This window comes from Cebus imitator, unplaced genomic scaffold, assembly GCF_001604975.1.
Source record: "Cebus imitator isolate Cc_AM_T3 unplaced genomic scaffold, Cebus_imitator-1.0 Scaffold189, whole genome shotgun sequence".
In the NCBI taxonomy this organism is placed as follows: Eukaryota; Metazoa; Chordata; class Mammalia; order Primates; family Cebidae; genus Cebus; species Cebus imitator.
This window is the reverse complement of record NW_016107504.1, coordinates 1777267-1803505: the sequence shown is the minus strand read 5'-3', so window position 1 is coordinate 1803505 and position 26239 is coordinate 1777267. Positions and strand designations below refer to the sequence as shown.

Here is a 26239-nt window from a genome sequence, read left to right as displayed (position 1 = left end):
CTAGGAAGGAAGGACATTGTGGGGAGTATCTGATGAAGGCCAGCAGTCACTGCCTGTTCTCCATCATGAGGCACAGTCCTTGTGTCAGATGCATGGGTCCTGCTCACTTTAGGGGTGAGATGTTCTTGAAGCGTTGGCTCCAGAGAAATATCAGTTAGTCAAATTAAATCTGCCCTAAGAGACTATTGCTACATATTGGCATGGTTTCAGTGGCAGTCCAAAATGTATGGTATATATCCTAATTTAAATGGCACAGTCTTGGCCAGACATGGTGGCTCACACCTGTAATCCCAGCACTTTGGGAGGCCAAGGTGGGCAGATAACCTGGGATCAGGAGTATGAGACCAGCCTAGCCAATGTGGTGAAACCCCGTCTCTACTAAAAACATAAAAATTAGCCGGGAGTGGTGGTGGACGCCTGTAATCACAGCTACCCGGGAGGCTGAGGGAGGAGAATCGCTTAAACCTGGGAGACAGAGTTTGCAGTGAGCCCAGATTTCACCACTTCACTCCAGCTTGGGCGACAGAGTAAGACTTTTTCTTAAAAATAATAATAAAATGAAATAAAAGGCATGGTCTTATCAATTCTCATTCCACCTTTAAGTGTGGTATAAATGCAGTTTTGCTACATTTTAAAATATAAGTATTACCTTTAGAAAATAATTCTCTATTAATGAGATAAAATATTAGGTTTCATCACTAAAAATATAACTCCCTTGATATACTAAGCATATTTCAAACCAAAGTTTTTGTTCAGTTCCCCCAAAGTTATACATAATTTCCCAAGTGAGACGATCACTATCTGCGGGGGTATGTCCTGTAGGCCATGACTCAGTGAGGAATGAATACACTTAAACACAGAGAGTACAGTAAACAAGTGGGCTGGGGGTATCCATGGCCTCTCCCCTGGAACGGTTAATGCCGGCAGCCTTTACTCTAGGGCTTTCTTCAGTACACATCAAATGACAAAGCTTTGAAATCAACATCACTTAGATCAAAGGCTAGGTTCCTATGCTCAGTGTAAACACCATTAAGGTGTCAATCTCCCCCTGCCCCGACCCAGAGGGCCATCCTGCACCAAGGTTAGTGAGTTATTCAGATAAACTCCTACACATACCTTAACTATTTGCTTTTCTCATTAACTACATGTAAAGGGGGTTTTGACTGCCTTCAGCCGAAACTTCTACTGAAACTAATGCAAACCCCTCAGCCTTCTAAGGTGGGTTGTTACTATAATTTATAACTATCTCTTAATATTCTTGCCACCATCCTGAGTGAATTCCTACACCCACACCTGATAGTTTCTTTGTTGCCTTAGTTTCTTTCTCTTGTAGTAAAGTCATATCAGAGTAGGATTATTTTTACTATGAAACACAATCTTGAAAAGGAATCAAACTGAGTAACTTCATTTTTCAGACTAAGAAAAACATATAGCTTTACCTTCTGAACAAGGCTACACCAGTTATCAAAGTCTTTTTCTTCTTTGCAGAAAAATCCCTTGGGGGAAAGCAAAAGAGCACAACTTAGAATTACCCTTGGTATTGCACAACGGAGCTGTCGGCCCAGAATTAGTATGTGGGCTAGTCTCTGTGGATGTGACTTTCCAGCAATAAAGGAGGAAGACTGTCTGGGCTTCTCTCTTTCCTAACTCATTGCCTTACTCAGACATACACATCTCTCTCAGTCTCGCCCTCATTCTCACCCTTGCTCTATGTCCCTTTCCCTCTCTCCTCATACTGCAAGATATTTTAACTTGAAGATATCTTCAAAGCGTGGGGTTAATTCCACTACATTTGGTGTACAAATATACACATCTCCAAAGAACATCCAGTTAAGCCAACAAACAAAAACCAAATAGTACTTTTAGCTGGAGGCAATACTTAAGAAGATGGCGTTGACCTTCAGGAAATCATCTATCAGAATAGAGAGAACCATCAGTCTGCTTCCCCAATCTCAAAGCCATCCCAGAGTAGTGAAAGAATGGTCCACAAGAGTACTCACAGCTCTTGGTCACTGGTATATTGACAATTGGATTAAGCTGGGGGAGAGGACAGACAGGCCTCAGAACCACTGGCTACTTCACAGGCAGATGCTCCTTCAATGTGTGTACAGGCCAAACATATTTCTAGGGGAAAACCCTGCAGCTTCCTCGATTGTATGCATCCAGGGCATTTTGCTCCCTTATCTCTCTCTAGTTATATTCCACCTTCCTCCCTGTCCCTGGGTGGCAATAATTTGAGGACAAGAAGGAAATGGGGGAAAGATGATAATAACTAAACTTTATAGAATACTTACAATGTGCCAGGCCCCGTGCTAAGTGCCTTATATCCGCAATACCTCATACAACCCCATAAGGAAGGAACTATTTTTTTTCCTCATTTCAGAGATGAGAAGACCAAGGCTCAGAAAGGTTAAGTGACTCCTCCTAGATGCATAGTTAGTGATATGGTTTGGCTGTGTCCCCACCCAAATCTCACCTTGAACTATAACAATCCCCATGTGTCAAGGGTGGGACCAGGTAGAGATAACTGAATCATGGGGGTAGCTTCCCTCATACCATCCTCGTGGTAGTAAATCTCACGAGATCTGAAGCTTTTATAAATGGGAGTTCTCCTGCATAAGCTCTCTTGCCTGCCGCCATGTGAGACATGCCCTTGCTCTTCCTTCATCTTCTGCCACTATTAGGAGGCCCCCCCAGCCATGTGGAGTTGTGAGTCAACTAAACATCCTTCCTTTATAAATTACCCAGCCTTGCGTATGTCTTTATTAGCAGTGGGAGAACAGACTAATACAGTTAGTAAGTGGCAGACCCAAGATTCCAACTGGAGCAGTTTGGCTCGGGGGTCCATTCCCTCCCATTCTACTGCCTCTAATGGGGAAAGTAAGCTAACACACTCTTGCCTCCCTACCTAGCAATCTGGATAACTCCCAGGGAACCAATCTGTACACATCATATCTCCTGGCCCACCCAACCTTCAGATACCCACCAATGCAACTGAAGGATCTAGGTTCAGAATGTTCATTCGCTGTGGGGACTGCAGGCAATGAAAAGTCTGGTCATTAACCGTTCCATTCTCTTCAGTGTCGACAAAAGTCTGGGTTGTGTGAGGGTCCAAGAAGATGAGCTCGTCACCTGTTTTGAAGGAGATATGTTTAACTCTCAAAGGACTACTGGTCCTGGCCCCACTGCTGTCCTAGGGAGGAGGCATTCTGGTTGCCTTAACCCCTCCCTTGGTGACAATGAGAATGGAATGACAGAAAGCCTGAAGCCAGAGTGAGCATGCTTAAAGGAAGTCAGTTGCGCCCAAATCATATCATTCAATGAGAAGATGTACCCTAGCACTTACATCTCCTCAAAGTCCAAGTCCAAAAATGGAAAGTGACAGGTTTGAGAAAATGTGGGAATGAGTGACCACAGATGGCACGGCAGGCTCTGTGAGCAGCAGTAGCAAAGAGGTGGTAGGTGCAGTCACCAGGTTTTGGGCCCAGGTGCCATTAGGGACCTTTCTGCCTCTTGACATTGAAAAGCATCTCAGGCTAGACCGCTGGCTATCAGCCCCACGCTCAGAAAGCACCTCTGGTAAGAGAGAAGTTCCTGACCTTCAAAAGAAATGCTGACTTTTTATGGAATGGGAATGCTGACTCTTTATGGATGAGAAACCAATGAGCTGACTTCTGGTCCTGAGTAGCTAGCAAGTTAGTACTTATTAGCAAGTTAGTAAGTTCCTGTCAGGAAGCACTGCCTTTGTCACATTACCATCAGTGAAGATACAGCTCACTGGGAAAATTCACTTTGAGGTGACTGACCTTGACACAAGAGATATAAGCTATGCTTCATCAAATTGAAAAAGTCTAAGCTCAAAATGACATGGGAGGAGGTTAGGATAAAATTTCTGCTTTGACCTGACATTCAAAGGGCTAAAAGTTCCTCTAATGTTCACCAGCCACAGACTAAGGAGGCAAAAGTGCCTAAGAGGTACCCCAACCTCACCGTCTACACCTGAGGGCCATCTGGGACTCTGTGTACTCGACTACATCAGGCAAGTAAGGAGACATCTACCTGCTTGCAAAGACTAGGGTAGGGAAAGATACCCCAAAGACTGTCGACTGTCTCTGGAATGATATCCAGGATTGTGTGGACACATCTACATGTTTCTGTTGGCAAAGAATATGTTTGTCTCTGAAGTCTCATGAAAAGTTTAACATTTTTCTATCATAAGCCAAGGACAAACCACTTAATTCACTCTCTGTCTTAATTTTATTTTTACAATGGGGTCATTGGTCCTGTTCTAGTTGATTCATGGTATATTATAAGGACCAGAAGATTTCACCTTTGTGAAATGCTTAAAACACAGGCCGGGCGCAGTGGCTCAAGCCTGTAATCCCAGCACTTTGGGAGGCCGAGGCGGGTGGATCACGAGGTCAAGAGATCGAGACCATCCTGGTCAACATGGTGAAACCCCGTCTCTACTAAAAATACAAAACATTAGCTGGGCATGGTGGCGCGTGCCTGTAATCCCAGCTACTCAGGAGGCTGAGGCAGGAGAATTGCCTGAACCCAGGAGGCGGAGGTTGTGGTGAGCCGAGATCGCGCCATTGCATTCCAGCCTGGGTAACAAGAGTGAAACTCTGTCTCAAAAAAAAAAAAAAAAAAAAAAAAAAAAAAAAAAAAAAAAAAAAAAAAAAAAAAAAAAAAAAAAAAAAAACAACAAAAAAAACACAATACAGGGCCAGGCACAGTGGCTCATGCCTGTAATCCCAGCTCTTTGGGAGGCCGCAGTGGGTGGATCACAAGTTCAGGAGTTTCAGACCAGCCTGGCCAACATGGTAAAACCCCATCTCTACTTAAAAAAAACACAAAAATTAGCCGGGCATGGTGGCATGTGCCTGTAATCCCAGCTACTCAGGAGGCTGAGGCGGGAGAATTGCTTGAACCCAGAAGGCAGAAGTTGTAGCGAGCCGAGATCATGCCACTGCACTCTAGCCTGGGCGATTAGCAAGACTCCGTCTCAAAACAAACAAACAAACAAATACAAATAGAAGGTGGCTAGAGAATTATTTTACTGCAAATCAACAGTATTTCCCTACAAATGTATTTTTGAGAGTATATAGAAATCAATGCCCCCATATGACTTGCTTTATGAAAGTCAAGGTAGCTATTTTTCCCCTGGACCATAGGTGGGCAAGATCACTGATAGCAAAAAAGCCTCAGGCTACACTAAAGATCAACCAAGATGGTTAGAAGGAAGCCTACCTAGAACCATAGAAAGGTCCAAGGGAAAGAAAGCTGTAGGCAAGAAAACAGCAAAAACAGGGTTAGAACTGAGCCATCTATTGGGATGTCTGGAGTTAAGGTGTTAGGAATAATATCTTCTCTGACTTTGACCAGGACCTTTTCCCATGGGTGGGGTGTGTGTGTGTGTGTGTGTGTGTGTGTCTGTGTGTGTGTGCGCGCATGCACGCGCATGCATGGAGTGGAGCTTAACGAGCTGCATCATTTATTTATTTATTTATTTGAGAGAGGCTCTCCTTCTGTGTGATGGTTAATATTGAGTGTCAACTTGATTGGATTGAAGGATGTAAAGTATTGATCCTGGGTGTATCTGTGAGGGTGCTGCCAAAGGAGATTAACATTTGAGTCAATGGGCTGGGAAAGGCAGACCCACCCTTAATCTGGGTGGACACAATCTAATCAGCTGCCAGTGCAGCACGCAGAAAGCAGGCAGGAGAAGATGGAAGAGCAGACTGGCCTCGCCTCCCAGCCTGCATCTTTCTCCCACGCTGGATGCTTCCTGCCCTTGAACATCAGGCTCCAAGTTCTTCAGTTTTAGAATTCAGTCTGACTCTCTTTGTTCCTCAGCCTGCAGGACCTCACTACATTACTGACAATTTATGCAGTGAATCTTTCTCCCATCCTTCCCCAGGGAGACCTCTGGCCTTTTACCAGGGTAGCTGTGCATTGGGGAAAGAGAAATGATGAGATGTTTCGGAGCCTACTGGACACTGACTCTGAGCTGACGTTGATTCCAGGGAACTCAAAACGTCAATGTGGTCCTCCAGTTAAAGTAGGGGCTTATACAGGTCAGGTAATTAATGGAGTTTTAGCTCAGGTCCAACTTACAATGGGCCCAGTGGGTGCCCAGACTCATCCTGTGGTCATTTCCCCAGTGCCAGAATGCATAATTGGCATAGACACACTTAGCAGCTGGCAAAACCCCTATATTGGCTCCCTGGCGAGTAGGGTAAGGGCTACTATAGTGGGAGAGGCCAAATGGAAGGCATTAACAGCTTCCTCTACCTAGAAAAGATAGTAAATCAAAAACAATATTGCATCCCTGGAGGGACTGCAGAGATTAGTGCCACCATCAAGGACCTGAAAGACCCAGAGGTGGTGATTCCCACCACATCTCCGCTCAACTCTCCCAATTGGTCTGTGCAGAAGACAAATGTATCTTGGAGAATGACAATGGATTATCGTAAGCTTAACCAAGTATTGACTCCAATTGCATCTGCTGTACCAGATGTGGTTTCATTGCTTGAGCAAATTAACACATCTCCTGGTACCTGGTATGCAGTCATTGACCTGGCAAATGCCTTTTCCTCCATTCCTGTCCATAAGGTCCACCAGAAGCAATTTGCCTTCAGCTGACAAGGCCAGCAATATACCTTTACTGTCCTACTTCAGGGGTATATGAACTCTCCGGCTTTGTGTCACAATCTTATTTGGAGAGACCTTGATCAATTTTTGCTTCCGCAAGACATCACATTGGTCCATTACATTTATTACATTATGCTGATTGGATCCAGTGAGCAAGAAGTAGCAAACACACTGGACTTATGGGTAAGACATTTACATGCCAGAGAATGGGAAATAAATCCAACTAAAATTCAGGGTCCCTCTACCTCAGTAAAATTTATAGGGGTCCAGTGGTGTGGGGCCTGTCACGATATTCCACCTGAGGTGAAGGATAAGTTGCTGCATTTGGCCCCTCCTACAACCAAGAAAGAGACACGATGCCTAGCGGGCCTATTTGGATTTTGGAGGTAACACATTCCTCACTTGGGTGTGTCACTCTGGCCCATTGAAGGGAAATCTTCCCAGTGGTCACAACTTCGAGCAGTGCAGCTGGTTGTGCACTTTGCATGGAAGGAGAAATGGCCAGATGTGTGATTATATACATTCTATTAGTTCTGGCCCTCTAGAGAACCCTAATACAATCTGTCACCCCAGGCTGGAGTGCAGTGGCACGATATCAGCTCACTGCAGCCTTGACTTCCCAGGCTCAAACAATCCTCCCACTTCAGCCTTCCAAGTACCTGGGTCTATAGGCAATGCACCACCACATCCAGCTAATTTTTTGTATTTTTGGTAGAGACAGGGTTTCACCATGTTGCCCTGGCTGTTCTCAAACTCCTGAGCTCAGGTGATCCACCTGCCTTGGCCTCCCAAAATGCTGGGATTACCAGTGTGAACCACCACACCCAGCCACAAGCTGAGAGTGCTTATAAGAGATATAGTACACTTAGGATAATGGCCTCCAGCTCCATCCATGTTGCTGCAGAGGACATGATTTCATTACTTTTTATGGCTACATAGTATTCCACAGTATATATATTACATTTTATTTATCTAATCTTCATCCATTGGGGTATAATGCTCAATATTTTGCTGATAGGTATACTAGAAGCCCAATTCCCACCATTACACATGTAATACCCATGTAACAAACAAGGACACGTACCTCCTGAATCCGAAATAAATTTTTTTTAAAAAAGATACACGATAGAAATAAAAAGCTGTAGAAATGATCTGGGGACTAAACAAAGGTCTCTAATGAGGCCTGGAGAGAAGAGGCAGACTGGCCAGCCACCTGCAGAAACAGGGCTAATGCTACGGATCTCCAGGTGGCAACCTATGTCCAAGGGCAGGGAACCAACATCTCCTTCTCTCTAAGCAGGCAAAATCTGAAGGCCAGAGTCTCATCCTGGCCATATCCTCCCACACCTAGAGCTCTCTCAGCTTCCTACTGGGCAGGAGGGCCCTGGAGGAGCAATGGAAGGTGGCAGGTAGAGATGACCAAATTGGGATCAAATCTTGGCTTCACTACTTTTTAGCTGAGTTATCTTGAAGAAATAACCTTTTTTAATCTCTCTTAATCTTAGCTCTTCGTTTCACTGCATGTAAAAGAGAAATAAAAGTCTCTACCTCACAGAAATATTGTATATATGTATATATGTCATGTATATGTACGTATGTATGTGTATATATATGTATATATGTATGTGTGTGTATATATATATATGTAGAAAGAGAGATAATATACTTTGCAGAGTGTCTGGCACAGGACAACTATTTAGAAAATGCCAATTTGCATCTCTTTCCTCCCTTCAGACATTCTGCCAATCTGGACCCCTGAACCTCAGACAGTAAGGGTGTGAGTCAGAAAAGGGGAGTTGGAGGGACTTGAAGCCCTCAAGTTTGCACAAAAGACTTATAAAAGTTAACGAGCAAATGGGGACCATGTGAAGCTCTGTCTTGGGCTACTAAAGAGCTGAGGATTGCCCCACATCTTTTTAATGAGCAGTCAAACTTCACAAGAGCTACCCTGACCCAGTGGCCTCAAGAAACAGGAGGGCTACACCAACTTGGAGAATTCTCTGTAGGTAACTTGGGATAGGGAGGCCGGGGCACTCAGGAATCACATACCCTATTCACTGAGATTCCTCCAAAGTTATTTTCCAATATGTTTCAAACTTGTCCTCAAACACTGTTGTGGACTGAATGTTTATGTCTCCCTAAAATTCATGTTGAAATCCTAACTTCCAATATGATGGTAATAGGAAGTAGGGCCTTTGGGAGGTGATTAAGTCATGAGGGTGGGGCCCCTATGAATGGATTAGTGCCCTCATAAAAAAGACTCCAGAAAGCTCCTTTGTCCCTTCTGTCATTTGAGAACACAGCAAGAAACCAGCCATCTATGAACCAGGAAGTGGGCCCTCACTGAATCTGCCAGTGCCTGGATCTTGGACCTCCAGCCTCCAGAACAGTGAGACATAAATTTCTGTTGTTCGTAAAGCCACCTAGTCTACACTATTCTGTTATAGCAGCCTGAATGGACCAAGTCAAGCATGAACAATTGGAAATTTATTTTTTGCAACATTTTCTTTGAACCCAAATGCTTAGGAACAGAGGGCATCTGATTTTGCAGAACTCCAAATACTAGGTTTTGTACTTAGAAAAATAAAGCCTCTACAGGCTTGTTTCCATTTAGCTGTAATTCTTAGGCTCAACCAATAGATGGCAGCATTAGAGAGAACAGAGGCAACTGTGCAAACCCCGCCCCCCAACCTAAAGAGAGGAAGAAGGGGGCTGGCAAAGAAAAGAGGTGTTGAGGTAAGCCAAGGTACAGCCACCTTTCAGTGACTGTCCTATATACCTGGCTCTTTGCTGAACGCTTTACCGTACGATGACAACAGGGTGAGTCAGGCGTTAGTCCCATGTTACGTAAGAGGAATCTGAGACTGAATATTGATCTTTTTCCTGAAGTTACACAGCTCGCAAGTGGGGGATTGGCATGCAAAGCCAGGTATGTGTGTTCCCATCCCACCTCACCTCCCTGAACGTCCAAGAGGACATGGGTTGGGGTGGGTGACTAAGGTCATCTCTACTGTGTCCTTTGCATGTGCCCTCATGCCATTTCCTTGTGACTCCTGTAGCTCTCCCCTGCCTGTCAACCAATCTGAGCTCATAACTTTCTTGAGCCGAAGTCTCAGACCACTCCACTCCTGCAAGAGGTGTCCTGTACCAAATTCCCTGGCCACCTCACTCTCTAACTCGTGCTCTTCAGCACTAACCAGGTGTCTAGACCCTGGGTATGCAAAGTGTGGTCTGTGGACCAGCAGCATCGGTACCAGCTAGTTAGAAATGCAGAATCTCAGGCCCCACCCCAGACCTACTGAACCTCTGCTCCAACAGGCTCTCAAGGTGATTCATGTGCATGCTAAAGCTTCAGAAGCACTGGGCTAGATTATCTTGTGTGCCAAGGCGTTCAAATGTCTCTGGTCACAGCTAGTGGGTAAAAAAACTGGGTTTCCAGAGGTGACTTCCTATGCAGGGAATGTTGGGCTTCCTGCTCAGGTCTGTATTAAGAGGTTAGTGTTTTTAAGGCTTAGACCCCATTCTCAGGAAAGGGATACTTCTGTCTTTGCCTCCTCTAATTCCCACCCTGCCACAGACTCTGAACAATGAGCCAGCAGACCCAGCTGTGGGGGCCTGGAAGCTAGAGGACAGCTCCGAGCCTAAGTGCCTGAACGCTAGTAAGAGAGATATTGGCAAAGCCAAGGGATTGAAATTCCACTACCCTGGGCCCCACAGGCAGGAGAGAAACATGCTGGAGCAATGCTGTGACCTTGGGGCTATTCAGAGGGAAAGCAATAGAACGATCTTATCAAGAAGCAAGGAAGTAAAGGCATTGAAACAGGACCTGCTTTCCATCAGGCACACAGAAACATCACTCTCCATCAATCAGGCTGGAGATAGAAGGAGCTGACCAGAGGCCGCGGCATCCCTGGGCTAGATGGGAACCCGCTAACTGGTCTCCCATGCAAACCTTGTCCCCATGCCCTCCCCTAGCCCAAGATGACTTACTTGTGATTCCTCCTTTCTTACCTAAGAATCCTATGAAATAATACGCGTTATTTGGTTTTCCTCCTAATGCCCCTAAAGACTGTGGCATCTTAAAACACTCCTGGAGAGAAAGAGAATGCAAGATTCTCAACTCACTTGTGGACTGCTGCTCACGGATCTCTGTGCTGAGATGGCGGTGTGATGGGCAGGCAACAATGGGCTCGGGGAAAAGAGTTACTTACTTTGAACGCATCAACATAGACAGGATTGATTTGGTTTATGCCCAGGCGAAGGGGCACAATGAGCAGCAGGGGTTTCCAGGCTGGGCAGTAGGCAGAGGTGCCCTTACTCTGGTTTGAAGCAGTCAGAGAATCGGGAGGCCTGTCACCAGGTGTGTCAGCACTCAAGGGAAGGACACGGCACATTTTTTCTAGAAATAGAAGAACAGAAAATTGGATAAGGAGTCGTTAGCCCTAGAAGATATTCTAAAATCAAAACTAAGGTGAACCTCACATGCCCCCCCGACTCCGACCCTGCCTCCCTGCCTAGAAGGCCTTGTCCTCTGCTACCAGGACTCAGCTGACTCCCCTCTCACACAAAGCCCAAGCCATTCCTCTAGAGCTCACGCTCTTCTTTCTGGCCGCTGGGTACTTATTCAGCTCCCAGTAGGGATTCTGGGCTCATTGGAAGAATCTCATTTCTCAAATCTGTCAGAGTCTTTGAGACAGGGACTGTATCTCTAGGTTGCTCTCACTCCCCAGTGCAGGATGCACAGGCCTGGACAAGAGTGAGCCTCCATGAAAGATCTGTTGTTGGTTGAACAGATTATTACACACACTTTGTATTTGCTGTAGTGAATGAGTATGGTACCTCAGTGAGGAGCAGCAAAGCCCCTTTAATTGTGTTCTCCATTTCAGAAAGCTGAAAAGAAAGAGAATCAGAACCCTATGCTCCCCTAAGCTCCCCTGTCCTGGTGGGGAAGACCAGAGAGACTCTCTTGAGCCCCAGAATTCTGAATGGTGAGAAAGGAACTCATCACCCATCAGCTGGGAAGTTAAACAGGCTGGTAACTCACTGATATCTTCAATGACCACTGTGTTATCCATTGAAACATAAACAGCCAAGGAATTCCATTCGTCAAATAAAGCAAGTTTTCTGCAAAGCAATGTATAATGAAGTCACAATTTGGGAAGATGGAAATATCAGCAGAAAACAGTACAATTTATGCCCAGTGTTCCTAAAGTCACCAAATGCTGAGCCACAAAGCTGGTGTTCAGGTTGGCTCTGGCTTCTTTGCCAGAGGTCTGGGATGCTCCATGTCTATAGGCCTTGAGAATGCCACAAAGTCACTGTATCTGAACCTCAAAAAGAAGTTCCTGCTTTACAACCTGGAGAAGTCTACTTCACAAAATAATGGGACTCCTACAGGGGAAAAAAGAAAAGTTACCCAAGCATCTGCTCTCAAAGTCCCAAGAGACTGTTTTCTTAAACAAAGGACATTCTGAGTTACTGAAATTTTATTTTAAAAAAGGGAAACTGTAAAAACAATTTTGTTTGAAAAGAAAGGTGTTCTTAAAAATATATATATTTGTTTGGGATGATAGATAATATGGAGAATATGTTCCATGTAAACCCAGAGAGAGAGAGAGAGAAAGAGCGAGATCACTTCTACTCCTCCCCAGCTGCACTGAGAATGCCTCTCAAGTGACATAGGCCCCAGATTGACTTGGGGGCCGAGCTTTACAGATCAGCAGCTGAAGAGAGCCAGCATGCTGAACTGTAGGACCTTATGAGAGATTAGAAAGAAAACCCCTTTAAAAGAAAGATGATCTGAGGTCTATGTAAAGTACCCCGCCTATTTCTCCCCTTCCTTCTTCTTCCCTTGCCAGTTTCAGAGAAACCATGTTTAACCTGGTTACTTCTGGGATGTGTGGGTAAAGCCCAGTCTCATTGGACCAAAGAAAACACATTCTCTCTACCAGGTAGCTCCCAGTAAGACATTAACTACCATTATCACACTTGTATTTCATTCATTTTAAAGAATTATCTTTCCCCACAATAATAACAATAACATAATAATAATAATATGCTGTTGTTAATGCTAATGATATGATGAATTGGAACCTATTTACATTCTTTTAAAAAAATGTATGCTGGCGCGGTAGCTCACGCCTGTAATCCCAGCATTTTGGGAGGCCAAGGAGGGTGGATCACCTGAGGTCAGGAGTTCGAGACCACCCTGACCAACATGGTGAAACCCTGTCTCTACTAAAATTACAAAAATTAGCTGAGTGTGGTTGCAGGCACCTGTAATCCCAGCCTGGGCAACAGAGTAAGACCCCATCTCAAAAAAAAAAAAAAAAATCTATGTTTCCACTTTGTTGTTGGTAACTTCAAAATTTAGAAGAAGCAAATTCTGAGGGATGTTATTTTTAACACCAACCATTTCAAGCTGGATTTCTGGGCTCAGCACAGTCAATCTAATCTTACACTTTCCACACTAAGTTCATACAGTGATTCCTGAAATCCTGCCAGATTTTTACTCAGCAGGGTCAGTGATGTCCAAAAGGCACTCTGACTATGGCAAGAAAGCAGCCACAGAGAGGTTACATTGTTAGCAAGGAGTAAAATCAATATAGATTTTCCTTGGGTCCCCAAAAAGTCCAGGCCACCCCTCTCACATAAACATCCCCAGAGCATTCTAGTTCACTGAAGACTGGTTAGTAACGGAAACAGGATCCCATCTGTACTTTGGATGGAATAGGTCCTCCCAGAATGCCCAGGAGCTAAATACACCATAGGCGGCCAGAAGGTTTCAATCTTCTGATCACTAAATCTGGTCCCAGATTCTGGCTGCCATTTTCATTTATTCATCCAGCACATATTGAGTACTTATGCATGCCAGGCAGCTCTATGTGAAAGAATTACAGAGTGAACAAGATAAATACAATCTCTGCCCTCATGGAGTTTCCATCCAGTGATAGGTTGTTAGAGTGAAAACAGGTATGGTGGTCTGCAGGTGTAAGTATTAACATCACTCACCCCATTTGCTTTCAAAAAGTTGGTTCTGACCTCTCCACCTCGCCTCTTGTGGTGGGAGGTGAATTCTGGAATTTAACAAGACAACTGCAAAAATAACACGCTGGGACACCTTGAGTCTTCAAACTGATTTGAAGACTCCCCTGGGGTTTGTCTCCTCCAATAGCAAGGACTGTGTCGTTTATTTCTGTACACCCAGAACTTAGCACAGTAAAGGTACACAGAAAATGCTGAATGAACAGGGTTTTAAAATATTATGCAGTGCATGTGGGAGCCCTGTGGGGGCCATTTCTTGCTTAGGCTGGCTTAGCGTCTACCACTTAGAATGAAACTTTTGGCTTCAAAGGGATTCTCAGACCAATGGCTCCTAGGCACAGGAGCATCATCTGTAGCACAAGACACTGAATGAGTCCTAGGATACAGCCATATATACTGCTACCAGCGAATATAACTCTGATATACCAGGACAGATATCCACGCTTACACATTTCAAAGAGCCATCTGAGCAAAATGGCACAGATATTTGATGGCTTAGTGGGAGGAGTAGCTTAGAGGGATTGCAAGAATACCTAGGTTGATGGGAGGTTTAGCTACTAGGGAGGGAGGCATAGGAGACAGGAGAATAAGGCAAATGACAGACTCTTTTACTTACTTTAACACCTGTGCAACTGTATTTGGTCCAAACCATTCGCCAATTGATTTCCCTTCTCCTACACCCATTTGTGCTGTTTTTATGTGGAAAAAATTAACATGTTAGCAAAAGATCTTCCAATAAGCCACAAGCTCCTAATTTTTTGCATAAATAATTAAGCAGATGGACAACTTAATGGAACCACATATAAGGCAAAGGAAGAGAAGGAGCAGGAATAGGAACTGCCTTTTAACAATTGATTTATGACCTTACCCATTTGATGGATAGAATAGCAACAATCTTTTCTATCTAAGAAGCACTGTAGGATGCGTTGGTATTCTTTGGGTTGTTCTTTTTGTTTCTCCCAACTCCAGTCTTTTCAAGAAAAAAAATGGGTTAAAACATTTTTATAACTGTTTATTACCTCTCTGCACTGTTATTGTAACTACAAAATTAGAAGGAAAACAAAGGCACTACATCTAGAAGGCAGGAATGATCAAGTTAGAACATTCCTAAGTATCTTTCATTTTGATGACAAAGACATCTGGAAAGTGATTGCTTTAAAAGACTCAGTGGGTATAAAGTAAAAGCAAAACAAGAAGCTGACCAAGGAATTGACTTAACCCAAGGGCTGGAGCTGGATAAATATTACATAAAAACAATGTCACAAAGGCCTTTCTGGCCAGTTTCTCAGTGAACAGGAGGTCAACACAAAGCCCAGCAGTACATCGGTATATAACCCAGACATCATAGCATCTCATCTCCACACAGAAAGCAACGGCTTTTGTTCTTGTATTTTGGCAGCATTGCCAAAAGGGTCTCATGGCAGCGGGGGAGGTGCTATTCTGATATACAACAGTTCACCAGGGAATATACACAGTTCATAACTAAGGAAGCTTAAAAAAATTGCATGCTGTCATTTTTAAACCACCTTTGCAAAAGTCCATGCTGAGCTTTGGGAAAACAAATACCTTTGCTATCAGGTGTCCAAGGTTCCCTTAAGATCAAAGCCAAAATAACTGCAACTGTGGGGATACCATCTATGCCTTCAGCTCAGCCCCCTAAATCCTACGGAGGCCATTTATAACTTATTGAGGGCAACTGCAAAAACTCTATGTAATCACAGCAATCCTCTCAGCTCTAGAAACTCTGTCTAATGGGACAGATTTCTGAGGCCTAGTTTGCTTCCAAGACAAATTTCTCTTCCCCTGAGGTTTTAGCGTTTGAAATAACGACTGAAGTACACTTGAAGCCAAAGGCCATTATCTCCAGATTCTTCAGTTGTCTTTTGCTTCTAGTGTTTGTAAAACCAAAGTTTTTAACTTTGGTTCCAGCACAGCCCTCAGAGGTGAACCACATCCAACTTCTTTTCATTAGCTACCAAATTATCCAAGTCTGGGGAAATCCTAATTAGCTGGCTGCTAAATACCACTAAATATTTGCTGATGGCAATGGTAAGTGAACACTCTACCTTAATTTAAAAATAGCCAAATAGGAAACAATCCAAAGGACATCTTAACAAAATTACTCTTTTAATTCATTTTAGCTACAAGATCTATTTTCTACTTCTTCCTGCTATTTGCTTTTGTGCTGAAACAATTAAGACTGCTGACTGTGGAGTTTTTTTTTTCCAGTTTGCTCCCTCCTTCCAGAACTCACTTCCAAAATAACCATTTTGAAGTCTGTTATATATAAAAAAACAAATTAAATAGTAAGAACAGATCTATACCATGAAGCATGTATAAACAAGGACAATCACTGGACAAGGAGTTGAAAGATCTTTATTTGACTCTCAAATCTTTGATTTCTTGCTGTTTTATCCTGGGCAAATCACATCACTTCCCTGAGCCCGGTTTCCTCATCTGTAAAATAGAAATTATTATACTACCCAGGGGAAGCAGTATATCCCAAACCCTGAAGAGAAGGCAATAGCACTGAAACCTCCCTAGGCCCTTCTCCAATCCTCTCTGAAAGCTGCAGTAAAGTCTGTGAGTTTGCACAGTGGAAAAAGGACAATGATGTTTCCATACCTCTGAACGTCAATTAGCAACAGCCAATGAGTTCAGGAGCCCAATCTCATTCAAAGTGTCCTTTCGCTCTCTCATCCCCAAGTCCAACTGGACTTTAACTCAAGTGCCTGAACTGGCAACCAGCCAAGTCTATCCTTCAGATGCCCATAGGGTAGCATGCACATGTCTTAAGAAAGCAAGACTCAAGAGTTCCAACAACCAGCCCAGCACGGTGGCTCATGCCTGTAATCCCAGCACTTTGGGAAGCCGAGGCAGGTGGATCACCTGAGGTCAGGAGTTTGAGATCAGCCTGGCTAACATGGTGAAACCCCATATCTACTAAAAATACAAAAATTAGCCAGGTGTGGTGGTGGGCACCTATAATCCCAGCTACTTGGGAGGCTGAGGTGAAGAATCGTTTGAACCCGGGGGGTCAGAGGTTGCAGTGAGCTGAGATGGCACCACTGCACTCCAGCCTGGGAGACAGAGTGAAACGCCACCTAAAAAAAAACAAAAGTTTCAACAACCATTATCAGAAGGCTCTTAATTAATGAAATGTCCTCCAAAGGAAGCAAATATAAAGATTCCTTCATCATCAGCTGAACATCCTTAGTGAACCAAAACCAAAATAGCGCCAGCTCCCTCTATTAGGCACTTCCTTTAGGTCACTTATGTCCTTCACCAGGCATATATCTTAAATGAGGCCAAGAAACAGACTTACCACCACACCCTTCTTCCTGCTCCCTTTGTTATCTGGAATTTCTAAGGACTCACTTGAACAATAGCAAAGATGGAAAGGATAAATGACACACCTCTCCCAATGTTCAGTTCTGTCCCAGGAAAATAACTCCGTGGCTTAGTGACTCACAAGGAAACACTAGCTGTTTCCTTCTTATGAGGGGCTTTGACGACTTGTCAGCCCCGCCATGAGCTTGCAGAGAGCATTTTAAGACCTGCAGGTTTGTTACTGAGTGTTCCCAAGGTTCAGCATCAAAGCTAAACCAACAGCAGCAAGTGATATTGCAGAGGTCTCCGAGAAAGTTTATAAAACCAATTTAACTCACCCCTTCCCAAATGTCTACAGATAAGGGCCTGAGCCAGCATCATCTGTCCGCAGCGTAGCATACATCCCCAACCAGCATCTGATGAAGGACCTGTTCCCCCTGTTGGCAAAAATGGAAGGGAATGAATTTGAGTTCCTCAAATTGCCCTTCCCCGAAACATCAGCATATTTGGGACTCACACAAGACAGGCCAATACATATACTCTGAAAAGTGAGGTGACAGATATACCCAGAGATCAAACAAGATTTGGGCATATGGTTGGAACTTGCAAACATAGTGCTGAGTTAACCAAAACAAGTTCTACAGCCAAACATAAAACAAGAAAATGAACTAAACATGTCCCTTATGCTTTCTGCTTGGAGACTTCTAGATATACATGCAATTTTGGTAGGTGACTGCCATGTATGAATAACACCCTTAGTCCATTCTATGTCATGAGCTGCCAGACCCAAACCTTGCCTTGTATAGCTCCCCTGCATGGCCCTGAAATTCTCTGGGAAGCCAGTTTTACTTAGGTAAAGAACAAATACTACCAAAGGCAATCACCAAAATGGTCAGAGAGATTTGGAAGGCTTGTGATTATTCTGAATATATACTATGAAGATCAAACAGCAAGAAGGACATTGTAAAATAGAGGAAAGATCCCTAGATGAGGCATCAGAAGACCAGGCTCTAGTTATCTAATCTAAGTTTCATCTATAGGCTGAGCATAATAGCACATACTCTGCCTACTATCAGTGGATATTGTAAGAACTGAGAGAATATATGTGAAAGTGATCTAGAACCCACAGAAGATGATATAAATACTTGATGTTATTAATATGATCATAATATAAACTCATATTAATACATTAGAAATGTATCTTTAAAAGGTATAAAATTAGTTAATAAATGAAACAAGACAACAGGTTCCATTTTAAGAACACATTACGCAAAGAAAATCCCACATATGAGGCCAGGGTGAGCTCAATATACTTTTCTAAGGGGCCAATGAAATCAGATAACTTGGATGGCAGAGAGGATATTTTGTATTGTTTTCTTTTCCCAGTGTGGAAGTGGAAAAATATGCTATAAGAACAATCTCAGAAGGCTAACTTCAAAGGGGGTCATCAACCTTGTAGGACAAGTGGGTCAAGGTGGTCACCCTTTCCTTTTGTTGTGGGGACTGAAGGAGAGTTGCTACAAGACAGGAAGGAGAGAGCCAATTTGTGAACTGGAAGGGGTGCCTTTTGGCTCTTGCTAATGCTGGGATTACAGGCCAGATCAGTATAGAAAAGATACAATGAGGCCCACATAAAGAAGAGATCATCTATTGCCAAAATATTGGCAGAGTAAAATTAGAAATGTTTTCCAGCCTTGCAAAGAACTCCTCAGCCAGAGAAAGTTCACAGTTCAGAACCACTGAGTACTAAAGATTGCTCTTTTGTTTGTTACTGACTGGCATATTTCTGGGGAGAGCAAAAAAAAAAAAAAAAAAAAAAAAAAAGTCTGTGTGACCTTCATTTTTGGCACTGAAGAGAAAAGTTGATTTCATTCTAGTTACTAGGTCCCATCCTTATCAAAATTGGTCAGACAGGCTTCCTCTTAGGAGATTAGATTTCACCATTTGCAGGCCCTTTTCCTACATGGCCATGATACTAGGAAGTAGCCACCCTATATATAGAGAGAATATTCACTTCACTTATTGAACTGTCCTTTTTTCTAGATGGCAGCTGGTAACAGCCTAGAATTAGTTCCAAGGAAACTACCGTAATTTGTTTCCCAATGGCAAGGTGCTTTCATGTCATAAGGGAAAAAAAAAAAAAAAAAGAAATTATTTTCTTTCTTCCAAGGCACAATTTTCTTTAATAATCAAGTAGTTCCACAAAGCTGTGTATTGTAGTTTAATAGCTATTATACAAATTAAAAGCTTATTTGATTTTTCCCTTTAATCTCAAAAGTATAACAAGTAATACCATCTGGTGCCTGAACACTTGGAGGTGGGGTCAAAAGTATACCGTCATAACCACTTAATGCCATGGAGCTATATGTGAAATGATACTTTAGCAATGAAACTTTTGGATAATGTGTAAGATTTACCTAGTCCCCTAAATCAAATTCTTTGCTATGGTGAGGTGTTAATTCTGAGGTTTCTATGAAGTCACTGATAACTTCAGACAAGCTATCCACAAGGAACAAAGCACGGTAAAACAAATGATATACCTACCAATTGGTGAAAATTTCCTTCTGTATGTAAACCATAGACGAGCACTTATATCAGACAACAGCTTAGATTTTTCTGTAATTAAATGTAAAATTAAAATTAAATCACCATATCTAAAAATACCTGCCTTTACTTCTGAGCAAGCTGCTAACTTAATTTCAAATAACCAGTCAATTCCATTATTATGGGGCTAGATTAATTCACAGGAAACCCAATCTCATTTTAGCCAAATTATTTCAGTATTTCTCCCAACCTATGGTTTGTCCAGAGCTACTTGACTGGAGTAATGACACTGGGTAACTCATGTCATCTTTTCACTAAGTTCCACAGTCCCAGCAGTTATAAACACTGGGATCATTGCCAAAAGACGAGGAATAAGAAAATTAAGGATCCTAGAGAACCCACTAACAACACTATCAGCCCCAGCCTGCATGATGGTTGGTTGGATCTTGCATCAGCACCCATCGTCCCTTATCTAAAACTAGAGGTTTGGCTGGGCCCAATGGCTCACACCTGTAATCCCAGTGCTTTGGGAGGCCAAGCAGTGAGATCACTTGAGGTCAGGAATTCGAGACCAGCCTGAGCAACATAGTGAGACCCTATCTCTACAAAAAAAAAAAAAAAAAAATGAGGTGTGAGGATCACTTGAGCCCAAGAGTTCAAGGCTGCACTGAGCTATGATAACCACTGTACTCTAGCCTGGGTAACAGACAGAGAGACTCTGTCTCAAGCAAAACAAAACAAAACAAAAACTAGGGGTTGGTTTGTGTGTGTGCATGTGTGTCTGTGTCTGCATGCACACATGCATGTTTAAATAAAAAGGAAATGCCCTACTAAGCAAATTAGGTGTATAAGAAATGTATCTATAGTACCTAGTGCAACAGCACTTGTAATCTAAATGCATATATAAATATCACAAATGTTTTTGTGTCTTTTTTCAAAGCATGCTTTCTTGTATTTTATGACATAAATTTACTTTGATGGGCCATGAATATGGCTTCCACATTTTTATCTATACTTAGATGTGGCTGTCTTTCCTAGTCACCTCTCTCCCTCTTTTCAACATGTCTATATTGTATTCTGTATAAACTTATAGTCACTACACTTAGGAAGAACAAAGGGAAATCCACTTTTAGCCAGTAGTTTCTATTTTCTCTCTTCCTTTTCTTTGGAGCAAATTGGAAAGTTGAGCTATCTGCATTTTCCCTCCCCTCCATGCCCCAGTGCCTATCACAGTCAGGGAAGCAGATGTATAATGGTTAAGAGTAAGACATCCAAAGTCATACTTTGCTTTGGTTTGAACCCTGATTCTGCTACTTACCAGCTGTGTAACCCAGTTAACTTAACCCCTCTGAGCTTCAGTTTCCTCATCCATAAATGGGGAGAATAATAGTACCTACTTCATTGAGTTGTGAGTATTCAAAAGATAATACATGTAAAGTGCTTAGACAATGGTGACTGGTGTGCAGTGAACCTATGACAAATGTTAGCTGTTATATACCTAATCCTCTTAAATGTCCACACCCTCGCTCCTGCCTCTGACAGTCTTTATGCCCTGTGGCTTTTTGCTTGGGAAGTTGTATGGACATTTCAACATGATTTCACTTTGAGAGGCATTTCCCAACTTACTATTTGAATATGAGTGGATTTGGCAACCTGGGGGTTTCTGTTGTCATGAATGCAGAATTAGAAGAGATCCCCTCCAATCCCATCATTTTAAGTACCAGTGAAAAAAGTTAAGATCCAGAAAAATAAAGTGACTTACCTGAGTTAGAAGAGTCTGAATACAAAAGGCCTCCTAATCACTAGCTCCAGGCTCTCTTTACTGTTCACAATTCTCCAATCAAAATAATGAAGCCAGGCTCAGGAGGAGCTGGACAATGCCTAACTTCTTCTCCTGCCTTTTCATCAGCCTCTTCCTGTTCCTTCCTCCACACTAAGCGAGGGCCTCTGAAGAGGATGTCTCCTCAGAAAGATACAAATCTCAAAACTGCCTCTTTCCAAGCTCTGGCTTTATTTGGGTGCTGGGTTGTTAGCAGCTTCAAGTTAAAAGGTCTTTCTTTCCCAATCTATAAGAATGTAATGGTAAGGATGAAAATTCAAGCCTTCTTTCCACCTAGCTGCAGTGGCTAAAAGTTCCATACAAAATCAGAAAAAACTGAGACAGTGTTATAGTCAACAAAAGATCTAAAACATTAGAAAAACTTCATAGGTCTGATATTGTTTCTGAGCTCTATGGGTTGTCTAGAAGCCCCTAGGTGTTTTTATCTAGCCAGACAAGCATGTGAGAATAATAAATATGTAGCCCAGTCAGAAAAGGCTAGAGACTGGTTAGTGATACCAGGAGCAGGTCAGTGTTTTTTGAAACTCAAAGTTTCTAGAATTTGGGGATTCTATTTATGGAAATGAATAAAAATATATTACTTGCGCAAACTGTGCAAACACATACAACCATGTAAACATACTACTGGGGCCTTGGAAGGGGCCTGTCCAAGCAAAAGTCCTGAGGCTTAAGCTCCGTTGACTACGGGGTAAATCTACCTCATACTAGCATTAACACTGAGCAAGGCAATGCTCTGCCAACCCAAGGAGAGAAAGTACAAACACTGAACCTCAGATGCCCACTTCATCTGGGTTCTTACAGACAAATGCTACCAAATCTTACCTGTTTTAAGGAGATGCTGCTTCCCTAAGATCCATACCAGCTCATCTGTATTTGGATATTCTTCTAGGTACTCAGTGAAAATAGTAATCTGGTTTTCATACTTAGATAAAACTGAAAGAAAAGGAAAGAAACTTAAGCAAAATTTAATAGAAGGGGCTCTGTGGTTGACTATTACCTTTGTCCTGAAGGTGAAAGTTCAGCAGCTTGAATCTAATGGAAGCAATTCCTTTTCCTTAAGCAACAAAGACACTCACAAGACCTCAAAATCCTTTAGCTGAAGGATTTCCTCTTGAACATCTCTTTTGACCTTCCCTTTCTCCAGGTAACACCATCTCTAAAAAATCATTTGGCCACAGTTACTTCAAAACAGTTTATACCATGAGGTCTTCTTTGTAAATAGCCAATTATCGAGCTTCCCCTAGTCTGAGTGTATTGAGGTGCTATAATAGCTGCATACCTAACTCCTGCCCATGTCACAGGGAATATCATGAGGTTTGTATTGGGAGGGTTCTAGTGGCCAGTGGCTTGAAGGTACTCTGACAAGCCTGAATGTTTGTACAACTGTGAATATGGTAATATTTTAGCTGGAAGACCAGATGTTTTCATAGTATTTTTATTTGCCATTATATTCACATATGGCTTCTGCAAAGAAAGCTCTTGAAGTTGATGGTAAATATAATTTGTTCTTGGTATTCAGAGATGACTATTAAGATATAATAAGAAATACATATTTTAGTTTCTATCCCTGTTTTCTGGCACGGAGCTCCTAAAACTCTTGTTATGGTGATACGGATGCTATATGCATCTTTTGTTCTGAAATTTGGCCTTTCTCCCTGGTTCCAGACACAGAGCTCCTAATGAATTTCCTGGGTGATAAGAGCATCTTCTGTTCTAATGAGGTATCTCTTGGTGGGTTTCTGGATGGAGGCTTATTACCAGAAAGACCAAGCCATGATTAGAATGCTTGGAACTTTCAGTCTCAACCCCCATCCTTTGGGAAGAGTGGAGACTGAATCAAAAATTGATCATTCCTACATGATCAATCCTTCATAAAAATCCCTGGACTGTGAGATTTGGAGAACTTCTGGGTTGCTGAGTATATGGAGGTGTCTGGAGGTTGGTGTGCCTAAAGAGGGCATGGTTGCTCTCTGCCCCTTTCCACATGCCTTGCCCTATGCATCTCTTCCATCTGGCTGTCCATCTATACGCTTTGTGATGTTTTTTATAACAAATGGGTAATCATAACAAAGTGTTTCCCTGAGTTCTGTGAGTCATCCTAGCAAATTATGGAACATGAGAAGGGGGTCACGGGAACCCCAATTTATAGCTTGTCAGTCAGAAGCACATATAGCTGGAACTTATTACTGGTATCTGAAGTGGGAGCAGCCTTGTAAGACTGAGCTGTCAGCCTATGGAATCTTACTCTAACTCCAGATAGGTATTGTCAGAATTAAATTAAATTATAGGACACACTATTGGTGTCTGCTGGAGAATAGCATGGAATGTAGTATCAGAAGAATTGAGTGGTGAGTGTCAGAGTAGAAAACAGTTTGTTTTTTCCTATCTCATACAACTGTGGTTATCTCTGAACATAAAGTATCCCCCAAAATATAACTAAACCTCATTAGTTCACAGGCCATGCTTTTCAAAGTTATGACCATGCAATATGGGAGGAGTTAAAATTCAAATTCACTTTTGTACCCCCTGTGGGGAAAAGGTCTGTTAAAACACTCAAGATTGACTTATGAAGGGGTCTCATCTCCAAAGTTCTTCATAACTAACATTCTGAGAGAGGCCAGGCATGGTGGCTCATGCCTGCAATCCCAACACTTTGAAAGGCCGAGGTGAGAGGATTGCTTGAGGTCAGCAGTTCAATACCACCCTGGCCAACACAGTGAGACCCCGTTTCTTCAAAAAAATAAATAAAAAATAATAATTTTCTGAGAGAAATTATATTTTAAACAGTAAATATATTTCTAAGCCAGCTCACAAAACCTATTTTAATCTGTAACTAGAAAATTTAAATTGATAGTCTATTTCATCATTTATGGTGCTATTTCTATGAGAAAATATATTTCAAGTTCAAAGCTAATATACCCAAACACACATCTCTCAGCTCGTGGGGGCTCCTCAGCCCCTATGGAGAGGGGAGCACAGAGAAAGTAGGGGCCCATTTGTATAACTACAAGTAGCTGCAGAGATTCTCTAAAAGAAATCCCTAAGAGCCCTATGGGTAGAGTTTCCTCTACAAATGGCATTGTGGGATATGTCTAACTCATTTAAAAGGATAAATTACTTTATTTTGTTTTGTTTTTGTTTTCTAAGGCATGGGTATGTTGTTTTCATACAAATAAATGCTCCTAAATATAAATGAGTCTCTTCTGATCAAGTAAATATTTTGCTGGAAGTTGAAATTATAATTTGTACAAAGCCCTTTTAGAAACACAGCTAACCAGGGATATTACCTTTCATAAAATATCTTACAGAATTCCAGTCATTCAGGGTTAGCCTTTCTCCTCAACATATTTTAATTATTAAGATGATAGTCTCTGCAGTGTTTCAAGTCAAAAGAAGCTAGAAACAGCCATTTTGTTCCCCAGTGAAAATTCATCACTACCAAATCTGCCAGGGAGCCTGTGCCATCTTAGCCTCTCTGCTGCTGGCCTTAGCCCCTGGCCCATGCCCAGGAAATACCAGGCTAAAAATGATCATCCAGGTCAGGTGATCCCCAGAAGGTGGTGGACTGAGGCAAAGCAAATCACACTGTGTACCTCCCCACCCTACCCTCTACCCCTCACAGGCAGGAGAAATCCATTTTAAGTGAACATCCAGTGTAGCCTAAACAGAGAAAGAAAATCAGAAAATAAGTAACTTGAGTAGAGTGTGGGAAAAGGGCAACCTCTCTGACATTGTCTTGGTGGGGGTGAGGAGGGGTGGCATTGGATAAATGTACAGCATGTATGCATATAAGCCTTGGGTCTTTTTTTAGTACTGGTCAAAGAAAACCATTTCTCTATCGCCAACCCTGTCTCAGTGAGTCATTGGCCAGTTATCTGGTCTAATTAGCAAAGCCCTTTAAAGCCTGTGACAACTGCCCTGCTTCATTCGAGATGGCTCTGATCAAAATGGCAGCCAAAGAATTTTACTCTTGCACCTCACTCCCTCTCAGGCCTAGCTAAGCCAGCAAGAAGGTCATTACAAGTCTCTATATTTCTTGATTCTTCTCTTAGAACATAGACACCCTGAATGCAGTATGTCAGGCTACAGCCATCCCTGAATCAAGGCTACATGTATGGAACAAATGAAAGAACAGAAAACGAAATTAACAGAAGCAAAAAGCAGTGACATGGGAAGATTATGTACATGGGGGTCTAGAGAGGAAAGAGGAACAGGTCCTACACAGGGTGAACTCAGACAGATGAAAAAGCAATCTGCAAAGTGGATGAATACAGAAGTGAAATATCATTTCCAATATAATTACTTCTGATTAATAGCAATACGTGTGTTTTAAATTTTTCACAAACTACCTTTGTCTTGCCTTTAAAAATAAACAAACCAGATATCAGGCTGATATGAGTTCCCTACCTTTTCAGTCTGTTTAAAGAGATAGGGACTATATAGGCAGAGCTACAAATTTATAACCTGGTGGACCAAGAATTAGTTTTTAGAAGGTCTCAGGGACAACAGGCTTCACCCTGTTCCACTTGACTTTAATAATAATTATTGTACTGAAGTCTCTGCTGGGTTAGCTTAGTGGCCAGCTCATAATTAGACAAAGATTTCCTTAAATTCCTGGAATCAAAAAGCCTCCCAGTCTTGGCCAAGAGGCTCTGTGTACATGTTGGGGCATGTCTTCAACACTCAGCCATACAGTTGATAACTGCCTTTGTCCTCACTTTCTGCTTATGCAGAGCTCAGGATCAGCTAGAGTGACAGCCTAGGACCTAATGAGGTCTTTCCCAAGCATGTGCACAGCTCTATGCACACATGTGGTCTTGTAGA

At 42.5% G+C, this 26239-nt stretch overlaps 1 protein-coding gene across 9 annotated transcripts in view; it reads right to left on the bottom strand.

Annotated features, from left to right (window-relative positions):
- ATG4A (autophagy related 4A cysteine peptidase) overlaps window positions 1-26239 on the bottom strand; it is a 62591-nt gene that overhangs the window by 1890 nt on the left and 34462 nt on the right. For 3 of the 9 annotated variants that reach the window (XM_037744951.1, XM_037744953.1, XM_037744952.1), the window contains exons 2-12: window positions 22238-22348; window positions 21338-21641; window positions 19576-19647; window positions 17370-17468; window positions 14570-14671; window positions 14318-14390; window positions 11702-11781; window positions 10869-11056; window positions 10669-10747; window positions 2987-3132; window positions 1440-1496 (exon numbers count right to left, since the gene is read on the bottom strand). In XM_037744951.1, coding sequence (XP_037600879.1) covers window positions 1440-1496; window positions 2987-3132; window positions 10669-10747; window positions 10869-11056; window positions 11702-11781; window positions 14318-14390; window positions 14570-14671; window positions 17370-17430 — 786 coding nt within the window. In that variant the 5' untranslated portion in view covers window positions 17431-17468; window positions 19576-19647; window positions 21338-21641; window positions 22238-22348. Of the gene's footprint in view, window positions 1-1439; window positions 1497-2986; window positions 3133-10668; window positions 10748-10868; window positions 11057-11701; window positions 11782-14317; window positions 14391-14569; window positions 14672-16326; window positions 16583-17369; window positions 17469-19575; window positions 19648-21337; window positions 21642-22237; window positions 22349-26239 lie in introns of those variants that run through there. The other 6 variants (XM_017546473.2, XM_017546477.2, XM_017546478.2 and 3 more) reach the window with 4 other exon arrangements.